At 51.0% G+C, this 18,447-nt stretch overlaps 5 protein-coding genes across 5 annotated transcripts; 4 read left to right on the top strand and 1 right to left on the bottom strand.

Moving 5' to 3' along the window:
- Positions 1 to 424: 424 nt before the first annotated feature.
- ASPACDRAFT_25958 (inositol polyphosphate kinase KCS1) lies at positions 425 to 4,634 on the bottom strand (the record flags this gene model as incomplete). The annotated part of the gene is made up of 2 exons (XM_020199375.1): positions 425 to 2,363; positions 2,431 to 4,634. 2 exons carry the CDS (start codon positions 4,632 to 4,634, stop codon positions 425 to 427), a joined length of 4,143 nt encoding a protein of 1,380 aa, XP_020057982.1.
- Positions 4,635 to 9,407: 4,773 nt separating this feature from the next.
- On the top strand, positions 9,408 to 10,493 carry ASPACDRAFT_51430 (DUF614 domain protein; the record flags this gene model as incomplete). Its single annotated transcript, XM_020202478.1, has 2 exons — positions 9,408 to 10,197; positions 10,258 to 10,493. 2 exons carry the CDS (start codon positions 9,408 to 9,410, stop codon positions 10,491 to 10,493), a joined length of 1,026 nt encoding a protein of 341 aa, XP_020057981.1.
- A 687-nt stretch (positions 10,494 to 11,180) lies between these two features.
- ASPACDRAFT_77348 (PalH/RIM21 family protein) lies at positions 11,181 to 14,250 on the top strand. The gene is made up of 2 exons (XM_020204946.1): positions 11,181 to 11,547; positions 11,673 to 14,250. Exons 1-2 carry the CDS (start codon positions 11,439 to 11,441, stop codon positions 13,886 to 13,888), a joined length of 2,325 nt encoding a protein of 774 aa, XP_020057980.1. The 5' UTR covers positions 11,181 to 11,438; the 3' UTR covers positions 13,889 to 14,250.
- A 550-nt stretch (positions 14,251 to 14,800) lies between these two features.
- On the top strand, positions 14,801 to 17,232 carry ASPACDRAFT_1880096 (uncharacterized protein; the record flags this gene model as incomplete). The annotated part of the gene is made up of 15 exons (XM_020198189.1): positions 14,801 to 14,996; positions 15,062 to 15,155; positions 15,213 to 15,240; positions 15,291 to 15,337; positions 15,391 to 15,468; positions 15,519 to 15,584; positions 15,632 to 15,663; positions 15,722 to 15,891; positions 15,945 to 15,999; positions 16,051 to 16,104; positions 16,174 to 16,261; positions 16,310 to 16,449; positions 16,510 to 16,584; positions 16,639 to 16,758; positions 16,826 to 17,232. The coding sequence occupies 15 exons, from the start codon at positions 14,801 to 14,803 to the stop codon at positions 17,005 to 17,007; spliced, it is 1,425 nt and encodes a 474-aa protein (XP_020057979.1). The 3' UTR covers positions 17,008 to 17,232.
- A 222-nt stretch (positions 17,233 to 17,454) lies between these two features.
- ASPACDRAFT_26724 (DODA-type extradiol aromatic ring-opening family dioxygenase) lies at positions 17,455 to 18,374 on the top strand (the record flags this gene model as incomplete). Its single annotated transcript, XM_020199444.1, has 2 exons — positions 17,455 to 17,589; positions 17,655 to 18,374. Coding segments are annotated over 2 exons (855 nt in total), but the record flags the coding sequence as incomplete, so codon positions are not given.
- Between the last annotated feature and the right edge of the window lie 73 nt (positions 18,375 to 18,447).

The raw sequence follows: 18,447 nt of genomic DNA, 5'->3' as shown, positions 1-18,447 counted from the left end.
CCCAGGAGGTATAGAGCAGTAAAACATGTCCAAGAAAAGAGCAACCGGAAATGACCATCAGAAAACACAGACAAGGTAATGGGTCTGAAAAACAATTTCATACATGCCATGTGAATATGGCTGCAAAACAGTAACCTTCCCCTATCATGCTCCAGGCATGAATAGACGAAGACTTGGATTAGGTAGCATAGTGCCGTTATAATTCGTCAATATCGTTTCGCTTGCCACAGGATGACAGGTCATAGCCGTCAATTATTGACAGCAAATCCGCTGTCACGAAACCAATCCCCGCATTGCTTGCTCGGGCAGAACATCGAGTAAGGTGTGGAAATAGTGGGACGTTGAGTCGAGGCGGCTGCTGGGCAGATGATCAAAGGAAAGCGTTGTCCCTCGGGGGAATCATTCCAAACACGAGAATCAACCACTAAAAGCTGACCTCGCCGGGATCACTCTCCATGACGTTTTCGTCCCAAAACCGCTCCGATGATTCGTCTTGGTCCGAGTGTCGAGATCCGAGAGCAATAGCCTCACCCTCGCCTCTTTCTATGTAGTCATCGTGGCTGACTTCTTTCAATATCCGTTGAAAGTACATTCGTAGAGTCCGGAGACCGCGCAAGTAACCACGATCAATATCGTCGGGATGCTGGGGCGGACAAGGAGCGTTGGGAGAAATCTCGTCCTCGCCTGTGACACAGTTTGCGAAGTCCACGATTTTCAGCTGCACATCTAGATAGCCATCGTCAGAGCTCCGACGTTGCAAGTTATCTCGCATGGTGCCGGACCCTGACCGGCCATTGACTTGGGTAGCTCCATCTGTCGGGTTTGGGTCACCATCGTAGAGGATCAGAAGGCTGCTGGCATACAGGCGATAACGCTTGAGCCTTCTGATCATATTCTCCAATCGTGCCAATTTCTCAAGGATGACAGGAATCTTCTTTGTCACGCTTCGCTGACTAGCACCATCGTAAAGAAATCGGGTAAGAGCATCCTGGAATTCACGCCCGGCCTTTAGATCGCGACCAAAGTATTTGTCCTCGAATGAGTACTCTTGTTTCTTCACATTCCACGTTTGCATGCCACACAAACGGACACCTAGCTGCTGGGAGGTTGTTGACTGACACTTGCGTCGTTGAGATTTACGCTTTTTCTCATCAGCCTCAATGCCGTACTGACGCGTTCCCATCTTTAGATCGAGCACGCAAGGCTTGTTCATGCCGGCTGTCAAATCCTCCAGCAACAGGAAAAATTGAACCCTGTCATCCTTCCGTGTCTGCGCTTCTTTGGGATTGGAGGGGAGCAGTACGTGATCGTTATGCCTAGAGCCCTCTTCCGAGGGTTCAATCAAGGTCTGGTCGGCAGGCTTGGCGGCAACAGCAGTCTTGGGGTTGGGGAGAGGCGGTCCGAATTGGTCAGTCATTCGGCGTCCCGATGGCGATTTGCCGGATACATCGCCCTCCATTGGGAAGACACCGTCTTCCTTGTCTCCTCCGTACCCATCGTCGTCATAGAACAGTAGCTCGCCTCCACCTTCTCCAGAGCCTAAGCTACCCCGTCTCTGCAATCCGCTCCCTGAACGGCGGCGTCTCATGGGCCGACTTCGCGAAAGTGAACTAGCACGTGGGGGTGACTCTTCAGTTCGGACCTTCTCAAGTCGACTGTGGCCTGCATCCAAGGCAGTAGATGCCGATGAAGACAGCCCCGGCCCATCATTTGTCTGCTTTGCAATGTCGATGCCAGCAGCGAGCGTCGGCGCGTCTTCAACGGAAGCAGTACGACGACTCAAAGTTCGGTCTTCGGAGAGATTAACTCTACGGCGGATGCCGTCTGATGATGTCCTTGGCAGGTTCAGATGACCACGTGCGTGGCGTCGGTGATGGTGCACAGCAGGGGGACTGAAGACCTCACGGAGTACCTGCTCTTGCAACTGTCGGTTAACAGTTGTCGCGCCCCACTGCTTCTTTTTAAGCACCTGGGGAGATAGTGGACCATCAGCCAAGCATTCCTGTCCGTTTTGTAGGCTTGGCATGGATTCAATTCCGGTCGAGAAGCGTCGCTGCATCATCAATCCATCGGCAGTCCTTGGACGCTGACAATGAGAGAATAGATCTGCTGGAATAATATGTCTGTTGTTTTCCAGTATCACTTGCGGTATGATGCCAGTGATTTGCTTTTGGCTGAAGATACGTGGCTGATTAGTGTCCTTAGAGGGGCATGAGCTACTTGCAGCCGTCGAATCTTTGTTGTCAGCAAGGGTAGAATTGTTCGCAGTATGGTTGGTGTCTCTATGTTCTCCGTTGGTTTTAGTCGGATCCTTGGGTCGCTTTGGTGTCTTTGAGAAAGTGACATTGAGAACGCCAATGTATCTAGCAACAATGTAAGTAGAGAGTCGTAATGATTTGTGGAGTTGAACAGATGACATTTTATACGCACCTTGGCAGGAACATCAGCATTTCGGGGTGTCGGCGCTCAATGCGCTCGTAGAATTCATTCTCCCTGTTGTTGAGCTGTTTGCATACAGCCCGTCTAGAAAATCGAAATACGGTCGTATGGCCACCCACTTGATGACGATAGGGTTTGAGCTCCACTGCGCCGAGAGGTGCGGCGTTAATATGCTTGCGCCGCGCACGAGGAAACCGTGGGCCCTGGGTTGGGGTGGCAGTGGGCGTGACATCAGCTTCGTCTGTCAAGCTCGATTCCTCGTCCCGAACAGACATCCCGCTATCGTCAGCGGATGCAAACTCAGATTCGCATGTCGAATAATAATCAGTGGTGCGCTCAGGAATGGAAGCATGAGACTCTTCATTAAGTTCTTCTATTGGAGCACTCTGCATGCCCTGTAGGTCGCCGTGGAGGATTCTACTATCATTTTTAGAGCGAAGAGATATGTCCACATGATTACCTTCCAGGTCATCAGAAACATGTCTCTTTGGCATCCGAACGTGGCCATTTTGCGCAGTCGAGATATCAATTGTATCCCCACCATGTTCAGTGTCCGCATACGGCGGGATGGAATCGACCTCTTCTGATATCGTGACACGCTCATGAGGGAAGTAGACGGCAGAGGATATTTGTTCATCCTCTTCCTCTTCCAAAGGACGACGCTGTTCCCGGTCTGAGTCAGATCCGGACAGGTGAGAACCCAGAACGCCTTGGCTTGCATGGTCTTTGGAGAGATAGTCTCGCCCTCTCTCAGCGAATTGGGTAGGGATACTCCGTGAGAAGGAAGTGCCACGGGCTCCGCCGGGTGTAAGGTGAAAGTTGCGGATCTCCTCCAGAAGGCTTCGGGGTAGAGCCCGAGGCTGTGATTTCTTGACGTTGTCCCCGTGCCTCATCTGATTTATATCACTCTCTATACTTGGCAAGATCAGTGGAGCATCAGCGAGCGATAGCTGTGACAAACTCTTGGTGTTTCTGAGTTCCCCTTCGTCGGACGGGAATGAAGCATCCAGTGGGGAGTCACAATGCTCCAGGGCAAAGCGAGGCTCCGAATGAGTGACCCGATGGTGTGGATCATTTGGCTCTGTGGAATCATCGTGTCTGCCGGCGCGTTCCTCTCTTCTTTTACGATCAGGAGAGGTAGTGTTTTCCTTGAACAGGCCTAAGTAGTGACTCGACTTACGGCTGCGCACATGGGAGGCGGGTTCCGCATTTGCCAGATTGGCTTCGATTGATTGCTCAACTCTGCCACGTCGGCTGCGACTCGAACTTCGTTCCAGTCTGTTCTCACGTGTACCCTCATGTGGTTGCGACATCGACCAGGCATGGTGGGCTGTGTCGACACTGGTCACAGGAGAGTGCACGCCAGGCGAAGAGACAGAGGAGTGTAAGGGCGGCAATGGCGGCAATGGCGGCAATGGCGCATCATTAAGGGAGGCTGACAAAAGACTGCGATGGACTAGATGATCCGCCAACGCAGCCGGCTTGTTAGCAGCACCATCAGAAGAAACTTTTCTAAGGGGTTGCAAGCTCTCCCATGCAGAAAATGGGGCACTCCGATGTGCCAACCCCGACTGCTCGTCCACAATGGCGTCCGAGTCTACCGGGAGCAGAGGGGTAGAATGCGGGACCCCCGGCGGAAGCAAAGAAGGAGTGTCTAGCGGATGCTTCCTGCGGACGTCAACTTCCATGTGGGAGGTGCCGACGCGATTAGAGCGGGGAATGACCTTGTGAGGAGAATCCGAAGAAGCAAAAGCAGACACATCCTCAAGCAGAGGAGTCAGACTTGCAGGTGGTTCATGATTTGTATCTTTTGAAGGCGATAATCGCGGGGTGGTGCTAGGATCGGTCTCGGAAGGCAGATAATGAGTTGCGAAGATGCTATCTCTCTCAGACAACTGGGGGCTATGAGAGCGGTCGGGACGGGACAGCCTTTCCACGGGAGCTGCAGTGGGCCGTTTTAGAGGAAAGGTAGAGGCGGGCTTAGCCCATTGATGAGCCGTGGGAGATTCTGCGCGGGATGGAGAAGGAGCTTGCTGGGCATCTTGATGTATGAGCTGGCTCCGAGTATCGTTGTGGCGCCGCTGCTGGTCGCGCGGGAGGTCGGGCCCTTCAGAGCAATCATATTGGGCAGATGCATCAGGTGTCACCAGGGGTCCTGACCAGGTATTGTCTGTCGCGGATGGAGGTCTTGACATGGGGGGGACATTGGTCGGGATGCACGATGAGGACAGGGTGGGAAAGGAGCCGAGAAGGAGAAGAAACGCTGTTGGGGTTGGAAGAATATGGTTGGGTGTTTCACTCGGGGGGAGGCGGGAGAAAGGGAGCTGGCGTCACTGGGGGTTGAGCAACTGGAGACGACCGAGAAGATCAAGAAACATTAGCCACGTTCTGGGGCATAGACACCTTACAGGCTGGAAAGAAAGACTTTGGGTGGGGATGGTCTGTTTTTTTTTTTCTTTTCTTTTCTTTTCTTTTTTTTATTTTTGGTCAGGGTCCGGGAAACTCACTGACAGGCACGAATGAGGCGTTATCGTGGCTTGGAAAAGAAGTAGTACTGGGTAATAAGGTCGGGGGGGTGGGAAGGAAGAGAGAGAGAGAGGGACTCGGAATGACGGAGGCGAACTATTCTAGACTAGCTAGTTAAGGAAGAGGAGAAAGTACCTAAGAAGTCGGTAATCTTCTAGGGCAGTAAGGCGCAGTAGCCGGAGGAGAAGAAGCAGGAAAAGTGAGGAGAAGGAAGCAAGCAGTAAGCCGCAGGAGTACAGAGGCAGTTGCAGCAGCAGACAGAAAGCCAGTCAAGTAGGTTCAGGCAGCCAGATAGATTGAAGAAAGATACTCCGTCTCAAGATAGTAAAGCAAGGAAAGGTCCAATTCAAGGTTAGGTAGGTAGTAGTAGTAGTTAATCTGGAGTAGTGAGTACTGTATGCAGTGAGTAGTTGGTAAGGTAGTAGTAGTGAAGAAGGAAAGGAAAGGGAACCAAAGGAAGAGAAGCGTTTGGCTGAACCAACAAAACGACAAATGACGCGGATCTTCGTCACCGCCTTTGTGGATCCTCAGCTAAATGTCTGTTCAAGTTATGACTGGTCACTGTTCCCTCAGGAAAATGATAAGCAACAATGGTGGAAATGGAAAAGGAGTCCAGAGCAAAAATGGGAATTCAATTCAAAAACCTTAACAAACAGAAAAAATATGTGAGTTGAAACAAGACCAAATGGTGTCCGGAGTACGGAGTAAGAAGAAACAACGCTAAATGAAGGTTGTTCCTCAAGGATGCTTGCTCTTATTTCTTCTTCTACAGCCACCACTTTTAAATGTTTTAAAACATCCTCCTGCCTTTGCACCAGTCACAAATTGTTACCTATTCAACTAACTATTAGTCACTACAGAGTAGATAGCTAGGGAGGATTGAGCAGATGAGGAAATCAATAATCACCTGCCAGGACGCTTGGGTTCCCAGTTATATCACTCTGTGTATCCCTGGATTCAGATGCCCCAAGGGGGAATAGGAAATGATTTAGCTAATAAGAATCCTCCAATCTAGCAGGTGATTGTGAGATAGATGTAGGTACTGAAACCTTACGGAGGAGGCAAATTCCCTCCGCAGTACGGTGTCTCCCCCCTACTCCCTATTCTTAGTACCTCCCTACAGGCTATGGGTATGCAGCAGTCCTCCCTGGATAGAGCCTTTTGTCGTAGGAAGCTCAACAGCATGTCCTCGTCTGATCATTCCTGAGTGACTTACCAGACACTTTCATGCTGAGGTCCCGTGGACGCTCTCTGGCATATGATTGATGGTCGACAAGAACTTAAAGCCAGCTTTCATGAGTCTTGTCTTCTATTCAATCAGCCTACGGCAAGGGCTGTCGGGACACTCGGAATGCAGCTATTATGATAAAAGTACTCGATCGGCCATTCCCTGGGCTGAGGGAATTGTTGTCAGCAATACATAAGTTACTATGAGTGAGTCAATCACCGGCGAAAACTCGCTTCCCTGAATATGTGAGCTGTCTTCTCGGGCATCATACTGCATCCTCGCAATGCTTGCGAATAAATATCCATATGTGCAACCGTCTTGTACAACCTCATTGTTCTTTTGGAGGCTTTGTTTTTCGAATCGCCTTGCATATGTACTGTACCGATTTCTCGGATCCCGGTGGGGTCGCGATTTGGGGAATCCGCTAAATGCGATGCTAGACCGTCCGATAAGCGATAGATACCTTGTATAACCAAATCATAGAGAAGAAATGAATTAAATCGATAGATAAGGAATTCCACTCCATATCCATTGTTGTACCGAGTACATACTTCACATGCCTGCATGGGTTGTGATAGCCATTAGATAAGGTCGGAAGAAAGGAGAAATTGGCTAATATGGGTGCATAAGCTGTCGCCAGGCAGACGATACTATGAGTTCAGTACATCTCAGTAAGAGGGATTTGTACTGAGCACTGTACGGAGTGCTCCGTAGTTTTGTGCAGTACTTCCCCACCCCCGCCGCATGACCCGTTTCGCATTCAAGGTTCCAAGTTGGATCCCAGACCCTCCCGTTTGATCTACCAATCAATAAAAAACGTGATCGTCCGGCTGGTCAATGGGGTCAATGGCCTCTGCCGTATGAAGTACCTCAGGCATTGAGAATAATGCCGGACTTTAGTGCCTTATCCTGGATTCAGCCAAAGACCCCAGATCCACCCTCAACTCTCAGTTTCCATTGAACCTAATCGAAGTTTTGAACTGTAATCTCGACCTTCTCTCCACTCCAGGCTCGAGCCATTGTCATGCATTCATTCACTATTCTCAGCTTTGCGAAATGTGAAATCTTTACATGCCGTCATATGCGCTTTTCCTCAGGATCAGACTCTGACCCTGCACGACTTGGGCCAGAACGACTAGAAGTGTTGACGTCTCATCACTTTCTCGGCCATTCGATAGGTGCTATCGCACGCAATATGCATGCTGTGAGAGAGAGGTGGCAGTTGTGCTATGAGCTCGTATGCCATCTAGGACTAAAATGACCTTATCAGTCCTTGTGCGTGTCATTTTATGGATACAGTAAGTTGGCTGCATGCCGGGCGGACCTTGGAATCTCATCCAATTGCTGGAGCCCTTATCTCTGGTCTGCATCGCTGCTGCTTGTCTCTGGAATCTCTGGGTGCGCTATCACTCGAGATGAATTCATCAACAAATTCCTCAACCAAGGGTGGCCACCGACGCCTTGCATGACTGGCTTCAATGATCCTGCTGGTGCCATTAGGTTTGTCTTATCAGGAAAGGATTAATACGCAGGGCAACTCAACCGGGAGATGGGCTTGATGTGCTTCGCCTGGTCGATCCAGTTTTCGAGTTCTCAGTGAAAGCTCCTGAAGTTTCGTTCTTGGCGGTAGGACGGAGCACTTGCAGGACTTGAGCTCTCCAACAATCGAAACTAACATCACCACTCAGCTCATTATACTCTACGTATATGAGGGTAGTTCCACAGCTCTATTCTACTGACCCGAGGCTGTTACCCGGCCTTCTCATTTCCGAAAGTTGCCCGATTATACGTCAAAACAGCTTGCCTTACATATATCGAGTCTCCAGTCAACTGTATGTCCTGTCTCTATTGTGATACATAATTTGCCCTGAACATCGAATATAGTCCTCAAAAAATCAACACTCAGCTCTCTTTAATCAGTTATAGTAAGAATAAGAACGAACCGCAGCGTAATGTGTACTATACAGTGAGTATTTGCCAAAGCTATCGATCTTTCAGTATCAAGTTCATTGGCGATGTAAGAGAGGGTCGATTGGATCCACTCGTTCCACAAACCGTCGTTTCAGTTGACTTGGTATAATGGCGCGCGTACGGGTGTACTCTGTAGAGGATGAATATCACCTGCGATTCTTCTATACTATGACGATGTCAGGTGAGAACAAATAACTACGGCACATCCTCCTGTCATGTGACGGATGGCGCCTGCACTCAGCGGCTATTTCAGACGGGGAAACGGAAATCTTTCCCCAGACCGCATCGCCTGAGCACCCGAACGAAGTACAGTGCAACATCCATGGATATGAAACATCTGAGTTAATCGATCGTTGAAGTGAGGCGCAGTCTGAACGCAACAGCCGTGTTCCGAAGGCAAAGCTCTGGTACGAAGCCATAGACGTGCCACACCCACCGAGCGGTTCCCAATTCCAATCAACCAGCAACAGCGAGAACACATATTTCTCGGCCTGTCAATCCTGTCTGCTTTAAGTCCAATCGGCCAATACCTTATGTCACTGGAGGGTAAATTACCGCCACGCTAAGAGATGTGTCAGTGGCTAGTGGTGAGATTCTACATTTCTGCGGTGCAATTTCCTGATTTCCTCCAATGTCATTGGGACTTGAGCGCTTCGGCTCCCATCCCTAATGTGACGGCGCCGACCGTGATGTGATGAGACGTGCTTGAAGGCGCAACGGGAACTTCCGAATGATCATCAAACCAACCGAAGCGGTTTCTGGTGTGAAAGGTCCCAGAATAGTGCAGCCTAAGGACTGTTCGGCGCAACGACTACCCTGATAATTGAAGCTCTGTCCATTTAGATCCTGGTCTCCCCGCTACGAGGTTGTCCATCTCACGCGCTCTAAACTCCACCCCGGAAATTCGTTCTCCCTATGCAGGCTACACATAATGCAGTTGCCTCCCACATTACTCTTGCGCCGTCTTTAATTCTGCTCGCATCTTGAGATCTTGTCTTTTCTGAAATAGATGCCTTCCGCGGATCACTTCCGGGGAGGGCCTGTCTCGCTTCGATACATGTAGTATCCTACGGAAGAGTTACATGCGAGCAATGAATCCGAGCCCTCGCTACTTATCCCTTGAGAGCATACCTTACAGAATTCGTCTCATGCTCACCTAGAGCTGGAAACAGATCACAGATATTGCATACCATCAGGGGTCAAAGAGACATCTTGGCGAACGGAAAACCAGACAATCGTCAAGATGAACAGGCAACTCCATCTGGATACTTCCAATCTGGAAAATTTGAACGGCGGGAGTCAAAGATATTCCTTTCTTGCAACACCATTGGAGATGCATGCACCCGGAGCAGTAACCAGGCAGACAGCCTTGCCAACGAGCGCACCCAGCAACCTCCCAACAGAGCCGAGGAGCGTGCCGGAACAGACACAACTACCCTTAAGCGAGAAAACGCAGCACTTGAGTGACGATGTGGGCCTCGATGCTTGTCCAGGAGGGCCTAATATTCAGCATCATCCTGCGAATTATGCTCCATTTGCCGATGAAATACCTCAGCCCGCCAAGGCTGAAGCAGTGGTACCTGACTACTCGTATGCACATCCTCCGCAAAGTCCAGGGCCGCTCCCAGTCAAAGTCAACCCGGAAGCCTCGGGACAGGTACTGGAAAGTCATTCCACGGCAGTTGCGCCTGACACCAACCCATTGAATTCCACTTCACTGCCTCAATTTCCTCCTCCAGTTGCATCGAACACATCCGCTACACCAGCAGCGCATGAAATCATGGCTTACCATCGGCCGGGACAAATTTTACACCCTAACCAAGCCATTAAAGGGGGCTCGTGGAAGACCAGTTTATGTGGCTGTACAAACATTGGCTCATGCTTCCTGGGCCTGTTTTGCCCTTGTATTTCCTATGGGAAAACGCAGCATCGACTGCAGACAATGTCCCGGGGAGATGACCCTACAAACATGCTCGGATATAATGTCTGCAATGGATCATGTACAGCAATGGCCCTATTTTGCGGCTGCCAATGTGAGTAAAATAATTCCCAGCTGCAAGGCTTCTGTGCAACGAGCTGACCCAGCATCTTAGGGCTACTAGCTGCAATCCAGCACCGGCGAGTGCGCAAAGCTTACAATATCGAAGGCGATTTTATTTCCGACTGCATTCGAGCAACCTGCTGTACGTGCTGTACTTTGATCCAAGACGAAGTTGAGATAATCAAACGAGAGGAGGAGCGCGAAAAGCTCGCCAGAGATTCTGGAGCAGCTCTCGTATCACCATACTTAGCTCCAGTGCAAATGTCGTACGGGCCACCGCCTAGATGATGGTTTAGTCATACATATAGCGTAATACTATCACGAAAGACAATGTATATATGCGAATCTGCCTCATTCTGCTGTTCTATTATTTTCCCTTGCGATGCAAGAGGAGACAAGACATTAGATAAGTATTCGACTAAGCGGTGTCAACTCTATCTGAGTATGACAATGTCCTCGCCTGGCAACCAAGCATGCATGCACCTACGTGTCCAATAATTCTGTCATAGCTTATGGTTGAGTCGGTATAATCTAGTCTCTGCTTCGTACTATGCTCTATGTATACATTATGACCTATCGCATGTCACAAATACAAGCCTCGATAGTTCCGTCTTGGGGCATGATATATATCGATCATCGAAGTAGATAACACCGTCCTGTCTCGCGAAGCATTCAACCTTTTAAGTGACGTAAGTTCAAGTGAGCCTTAAAAGCTATGCTCACTCCCGAATCCCACGACACATTGCTTATAAAAGGGAGAATAGAACGAGGACGTCATGCCTTTCTTGGTGATGGGACCCCCCTTTAGGCGGTGAGCCCTGGGGACGGCCCGGGGAATCTGGACCGCGGTGGCGGTTCTTCTGTCGGACTTCACCTTCGACCAAATCCAAGTCTGGTTCATAGATCTGTCTCAGTTGCTTATTTTTATCAATCTCTGTCGCTATCCAAGCCCTCACACTGTGTGCGATATCTGCTGGGAGATCCACCATCAAGTCGAAGCTTCCCAAGTCCAAGGTCCTCTACAGACGAACACGATCGCTCCGTGCTCTGCTCGCATTCCCCGACCGTCGGCAATCGATAGAGCGCTTCCGACCTATCGCCATTATGGGTGTCTGAACCTGCTGTGCGACGACAAATTCTTACTGGCATTGATGACATTTCCTACATATGATTTTGTGGCGTGTGTGGCCTGCTTTGACCGCGACGTGAAACGTCCTGGTAGCCTGTTCGATTATGGAGAATGACGGGCACCTGGCCCCTCGCCAGATTTGGGTTCAGCCAACGACAACCACAACCAGGGCATACGAATCAGGCTGTACTCCATTTCTACTACCAAGCGATGGTATGTCAAGGCCAAACAACCTTCGGGGAAGGCGATTATCTTCGACCCCAGATGGTGGCACATGCCTCCCCCGCTTTCTCCGTACTGTGACATTGAAACTGACGCGGGTTCGGCGCTTCAACCAGGCCATGTTTATTTGAATCGATCCTATGCGATTACTTTGACCGAAAATGCGATTTATGAACCGGTTTGTACCAGTACAGCGACTGCCACGCAACATGCGGTCGCGGCGCTTGACACCACCGACCCCTTTTACTCTTCGGTAGCGCCACAACTGTATGCCATGGGCTGCACGACTGTGGTCAGCTACTTGCTCGTCATCATTCTTCTCATCACGCCGCGCACGTTCTATGTTGGTGGTCCTGGTGGTGGTGCGAACTTATTGGGAAGGCGCGGCATGATCACCGGTTCATACAGCGGTAATTCTTCGGTGGTTGGCGTGGGCGGTCGCCCTTGGTTACAGAAAGTCGCAGCGCTGCTGGTAGCTGTATCGCTCACAATTGCTACTGTGGATTCATTCCGGGTCGCCGAACAACAATATTATTATGGGTACTCTGACGCTGAGGCGTTAGCTGACGAAGTCATTGATGGGATGGAGATCCGAGTTGTTCGAGTCATCTCGAGCACGTTTCTCTGGCTTGCTCAAGTTCAGACTCTAATCCGCCTCTTTCCCCGGCACAAGGAGAAGGTCATGATTAAGTGGGCAGGATTCGCATTGATCGTGTTCGATACCACATTCAGCATCCTGGATAAGTTCCTGGTGAAATCTCATACCACGCGTCCGCGATTATACGAAGACGCGATACCGGCGTTGAGCTACCTCTTCGAGCTTGCTCTGAACTTGCTCTACGCCGCCTGGGTCATTTTCTATTCTCTCTCGAAACACCGATTCGCTTTCTTTCATCCGAAAATGAGGAACATCTGCTTGGTGGCTCTTTTGTCTCTGTGCGCCGTCCTTATACCGGTCGTCTTTTTTGTTCTGGATATGGCGAAGCCTAAGGTTGCTGGGTGGGGTACCTATGTTCGATGGGTTGGATCAGCTGCAGCGAGTGTCGTTGTCTGGGAATGGGTGGAACGGATCGAAGCTCTGGAGAGAGATGAGCGGAAGGATGGCATCTTGGGACGGGAGATATTTGATGGAGACGAAATGCTCGAAGTAACTCCTTCAGAGGAGGTCGATTGGCCTCGTTACAACCCCAACAATAATGATCGCGGCGGTGGTGCTGGCATGTCCTCTGGCTGGGGAGGTATGATGGGCTTGGCTCATCGTCCTCTGCGAACCAGAGGTGGGCGCAATTGGCAGTCTAACTTGGAGAACCAGACAAATCTTGCATCCGCTGACGCTAGGCGCCGGAGGATTGTTTCGCGGCCAACCCCTCCACCTGCGGCCCTCACTCCCGTCAGTCGGGCTGATACTACAAGTGCGGCCAGTACCGTGTACAACGTGCATTACCACCCCGTATCCAGTCCGACGCCACCAGTTGCGATGCCACATATGGAGGAGGAAGAAGAGGGGATGGACGATGAAGTGGCTGCGAAGGAGTTGGCAACAGCTATCGAGAGCCAACAAGCTGGTCTAATTCATGATAGTTTGTCGGAACAGCAGACCAGAGAACAATCTCCTCAAATTGTTCAGTTGGACAAGGGGTGGCGAACTTTATTGAATCCATTCAAACGAAGGCGCGCATCTCTGCCAAAGGAGGTTGCTTCAGCACAAGCGGGAGAAGAAGCCCCTGGATCGCATTCTACTGGAGAGGATAATCCCCCTCCGGACCTGCCCTCGGACGACAGTGACGATGAGTACAACTCTCGACCCAATCGAGCTGGATCTTTCTTCCCGATCCCGAAACGATTGCGACCCGGCTCTGGACGTCAAGGCTCAGATTCTCCACTGCCAGTCACTGTCATCCCTGCGAGACGGCGAGGACAGCAAACCTGGTCGCCGCAGCATTTCAATGATAGTGGTATCTTAGAAACGACAAACTCCAGTCAGCGGGCCCCCTCGGGGCGTGCTGAAGGTCGTACGGACCTGCCTTTGAGAGTCATCCAGCCGCAAACTCGAAGCGCTGCGCCCTGGAGCGTAGACGATGGCAATATGTATCAGGAACTGCGCTATGATCCCGAGGCAGCGGCTCTAGTGGGCTTTGATGATTTTCGCCCAGATCAAGCTTCAACTCCTGCTGCTTATTTCACTTCAGAGCCGGCTCTGGACGACAACACTGATGGGCGCCAACCAACGGGTGCAGACGAAAATCTAACAGAGCCATCACCCTCGCCACAGTCTCCTCATGCTCAATCGAATGGCACTTCACCCAATGGTGATACACGGCCCCAGCAATAATCGGACATCGTGTCACACTAGGACTCATACCCCTCGTGCTTTTATTTTTATATTCTCGGGTTAATGCTTACATGGATGCTTCAATTAGCGGGGAGTATCGGATTTCAACACCATCTTTCTATATATCACGGTCATCTTTTTGCGTCCATCGAATTGCTCGAGCTATAGCCTCGATGGCTCCTTATTCGCTTGCTACACATTCACTGTTCTCGTTTCGATTGCTCAAACTGGGCTTCGGTCGGAGTCATCTCAAAAAAAGAATTGCTGGTGTCCTAGGCCTTCACACTTTCGAAATACCTCGCCGACATTAAACATTTCCTGGCGCAGTTTTTCTTTAAAAAAAGATACCCCTTGGGATGCATGTACTACAGACTTTTATATACGTATATATTATTACCTTGAATTTTGTCTCTTCTGGAAATTTTTGGATTCACTTGGAAACGAGCACCTTTTCAGCACTTGTTGAATCCGCATCGGCTTAACCTCGCACGTCTCAACCCCTACATATAATTCTCTGATAAAGATCGATTGATTCAGTGACTCAATTTTCGCTTAGGATCGGAAGCAAGTACGTAAGGACAATTGCGGTCCAGCCCGCTCTGCGTCCCACTCACCCAGAGCCAACTTCCACCTCCATTGGCCTCAACAAGCATACTATACTATACTAATTGCTTTAGAGGATTTGCCATGAGATGGGCAGTCGGCAAATTTGCAAGCACGCCATCTTGCACGTCAATGATGCCTGAAATGAAATGTAACAGGATTGTGCCATCAGAGATGAAAATCTCAACCAGGGCTTGCGAGTCGCCCTACAAATAGCCATGATCGCCATCATATGCTCGCACACACGCACATTGCGCTCGCGGATCACTTGTCGAGGGTTTGACCATAACGGATTCTAGCCCTTTCGCGATGGCATTTCACGGCAATGCCTCCCCCGAGCTGGGCAAACGGACATGGTATCACACTACGTTGTTCAATGCCTTCGTGATCGGCGGAGTGGGATTCTTAGCCCCGGGGTTGTGGAATGCGATGAGCTCTCTGGGTGCAGGCGGCGCGGAATCGCCGTTTTTGATCAACGCTGCCAATGCATTGGTGTTTGCTCTGAGTGAGTTAGTTCGTGTCGAAGTGCATTCGAACTTGGGGCACTGACATATAGACGTCTGTCGGTAGTGGGTTTTCTGTGCATTTTCGGCGCCCCGATCGCCAACCGGATTGGCTTGAATTGGACCTTGCTGCTGGGAGCGGTCGGGTACCCGATATACTCGTATGTGCCGGGGATCGGAGGTTCTTCTGGATGATTTGGTAGACTGACAGGATGCAGCGCGGCGTTGTATACGAACAACCGCTATGTGAGTTCTCCTTTGCGAGTTTCTGTGATTATGTCTAACGACCGGATTAGGGCAATGTCTGGTTCGTGCTTGTCGGGTCGGTAGCATGTGGACTATCGTGAGTGAGATCCCTCCAACTTGTATCATCGATCTCCTACTTATGTGTTTCAGAGCGGGACTTTTCTGGGCGTCTGAGGGTGCGGTAGCACTTGGTTATCCTGAGCCGAGCAAGCGCGGCAAGTATATGAAGTATGTATCCGCCACAACCGGCTGTTACGAGGATGTCTGACCCAAGATAGTATCTGGCTGTGGTTTCGGACCGGTGGACCGTTGTTGGGTGGTGCTATCGTCCTAGGTCTCAATCAGTAGGGGTTCCCCAAGAGTCAGACAGAACGTTGCTGACTCGAGACAGTTCTCCTGGGGGCAAAGGCAAGGTTCAGCCTGGTATGTTGCAGCAGATTGTGATTGTTGTATAGCGACCGCCGACTGACACATGGTCTAGAGGTTTATCTGATTTTCGTTGCGCTGCAATGTCTGGCCGTTCCTGTCGCATACTTCCTTTCGCCGCCTGAAAAGGTCCAACGTAGCGATGGGAGTCCCGTCAGGCTTATCGCACAGGGCTCATGGCGCGCTGAGATGCACGAGCTCTGGAAGCTCTGCCGTAAGAAGCAGGTAAGTGACTGTTTCATGCCAACAAAGTGCTCATGCTCATGTTCTGCGTCCAGGTCCTCTTGTTGTTGCCCCTGTTTTGGGCTGCCTACTTCAACCAGTATAATGGCAGTATGTCAAGTCGTCTATGCTTCTGCTTCACCTGCTGATATGAGTCTGCAGATTTCGAAACCTACTATTTCAACGTCCGAGCTCGAGCTCTGATGGGCTTCGTTAGTTCGTTGCCCCACCTGAAACTTGACTCTCATCCGTCAGCAATCCCGATCAAAAGCTAACGCTAATCAGCCAACTTTGCAAACCTGCTATCATCTGGGATCATCAGTCGATTCCTCGATTACAAGGGTCTTCCTGTCAAGAGCCGGATCATATACAGGTATGCCCGCGGCTGTCAATCGTCAAACCCGCCCCTAACCTCCGATAGTTTCTACTACGTCATCGTCGTCCACATCGCAGCCTGGACTTATGGCTGGGTTGTTCAAGAACAATTCACCGCCAACCCTCCAGTCTTGGACTGGACCAGCAAGGACTTTGTGAAGGGGTTCTTCGTGCTGATTCTCTGGCGTGCGTCCAGGCTCCCCTTGAAGTACGATCTAGTCCCGCTAACATCGCCCTATGATCCAGAATTCTCCCTGCAAGCTGTGCAGAACTTCATGTACTACCTTGTCGCTACAATGACCGACAATATCTCTGAGCTAGGTGTGTACTCCACGTGCTGACTGCATCATATTACCTATACTGATCCGACCATAGCGCGTTATTCGGGTATCCTTCGCGGGCAGGAGAGCTTTGCTCAGGCCGTGTCTTTTGGTCTCAACACCCGCGATTGGTATGGGGGCCGAGTTCCTCTCGCTGTGAACACGATTCTTCTGGGTATGACTTCTCGCTCTTGTCTGTAGCTAAATTTCGATGGACGGTTGACTAATGACTCGTGTCGTAGGGCTTGCGGTGGTCCCCACGTGGCTGGTCATCAAGGACCATACTCCGATTGAGCATAGTAAAGATGAAATCACCCAATCAAGGGGTGATGATGAGGAAAAAAGGTCTGGATCGAGATCTCTCGATGGCGAGGGACAGGATGGCTATGTGGTGAGGGAGTCAACTGCAACGAAGATGGCTTAGATGGCGGTTGAAGTTGAAATCATGGGCAAGTTTAAAAGCATAAAATTGAGAGTGTGTAGATGTAATGAAATCGGAAGTCCCTTATGAAACAATACCGAATCAGCAGCTGCCCCAGTTCTCCGCAATAAAGTACCTCAGGTATGGATCGGCTGCGGTGTGTGGTCCACGTGGGGAAGTGGTCGGTTTGTGGTCCACTCCCTCATCCGAGTCTCTCAAGCTTCCGATCTTCACTACCTCCGGGGTAAACGCCCGAGTATAAGTCATTTGACAGACCAGCCATGTTGCGACTAGGATTGTTAGCCTCATTCCTTGATTGACTCCGCTCTCGAATAAGCGGGGCCTAGTCTGTCTACTTGCAAAGAACAGAAGATGGGTATGTGGACTGCATACTTTTTTGATTCTATGGGCGGTTACCATTGCATGTTAGATGCCACTTACTAAACAACTGTAGGTTTGACACCGGTCCATTTCTTTTCACATGGCTCTACCATGATGTTGGGCGAGGAGAGCACCTCGGCCGATTACTGGCGCAAGTGTGGTGATGAAGCACTTGCGCATGGGATCAAGGGCGTTGTGATCATGGTAAGGAACAAGCCATCACCGAAGAGACACCAGTTTCCCGCCAACTAACAACGCAACCCTTTCAGGGAGCCCACTGGGACTGCTTCAACGACCAAATCCAAGTCGCGACGAACCCGAAGCCCGGCAAAAGTCCGGTGGCCTACGTCGACCCGGCGAAGTACGTCGACTACCCGCTCAACCCGGACCTGGCGACCTCGCAGCGGTGCATCGAGCTCCTGGCGCGCGAGGGCTTCAACGTCAGCGGCAACCCGACCTTCGAATGGATCCATGACGTCTACCTGATCCTGATCCGGATGTTCCCCCACGGCTGCCCGCCGACGACGGTGATCTCGCTGAACGCGCGCTACGACCCGCACTTCCACCTGAAGGTCGGCGCGGTGCTGCGCCCGCTCCGCCGTGAGAACTACCTGCTGATCGGCACGGGCGGCGCGGTGCACAACCTGTACCGCAACCGCTGGGCGCCCATGCTGCGCTTCCGCGACAACTTCGCCATGGAGACGCCGCCCGAAGCCTGGGCGCTGGAGTTTCGACAGGCCGTCGAGGACGTCCTCATGAAGACCTCCGGCCCGCAGCTGCGCCGCGCCATGACCCGCCTCATGAAGCACCCGGAGTACCGCGATGCGCATGCCACCGACGATCACTTCATGGCCGCCATGTTCGTGGCCGGTGCGATGGGCGATTGGGAGGATGAGGGTAGTCCCGCGGTGCTGGGCGCCGAGACCTGGGAGCTGACCAATATGTGTAATTCGCAGTTTACCTTGGGGGCGTGGCCAATTAAGGTCTGAACTTTGGGCAGATTGGAGGGTTTATGATTTTCCCCGGGAAGACTTCGGAGTTGTCTTGGTAGTTTTTTTTTTT

Source organism: Aspergillus aculeatus (assembly GCF_001890905.1).
Source record: "Aspergillus aculeatus ATCC 16872 unplaced genomic scaffold ASPACscaffold_5, whole genome shotgun sequence".
NCBI lineage: Eukaryota > Fungi > Ascomycota > Eurotiomycetes > Eurotiales > Aspergillaceae > Aspergillus > Aspergillus aculeatus.
Note: the sequence above shows the minus strand (reverse complement) of the source record. Positions and strands in the feature narration are given on the sequence as shown.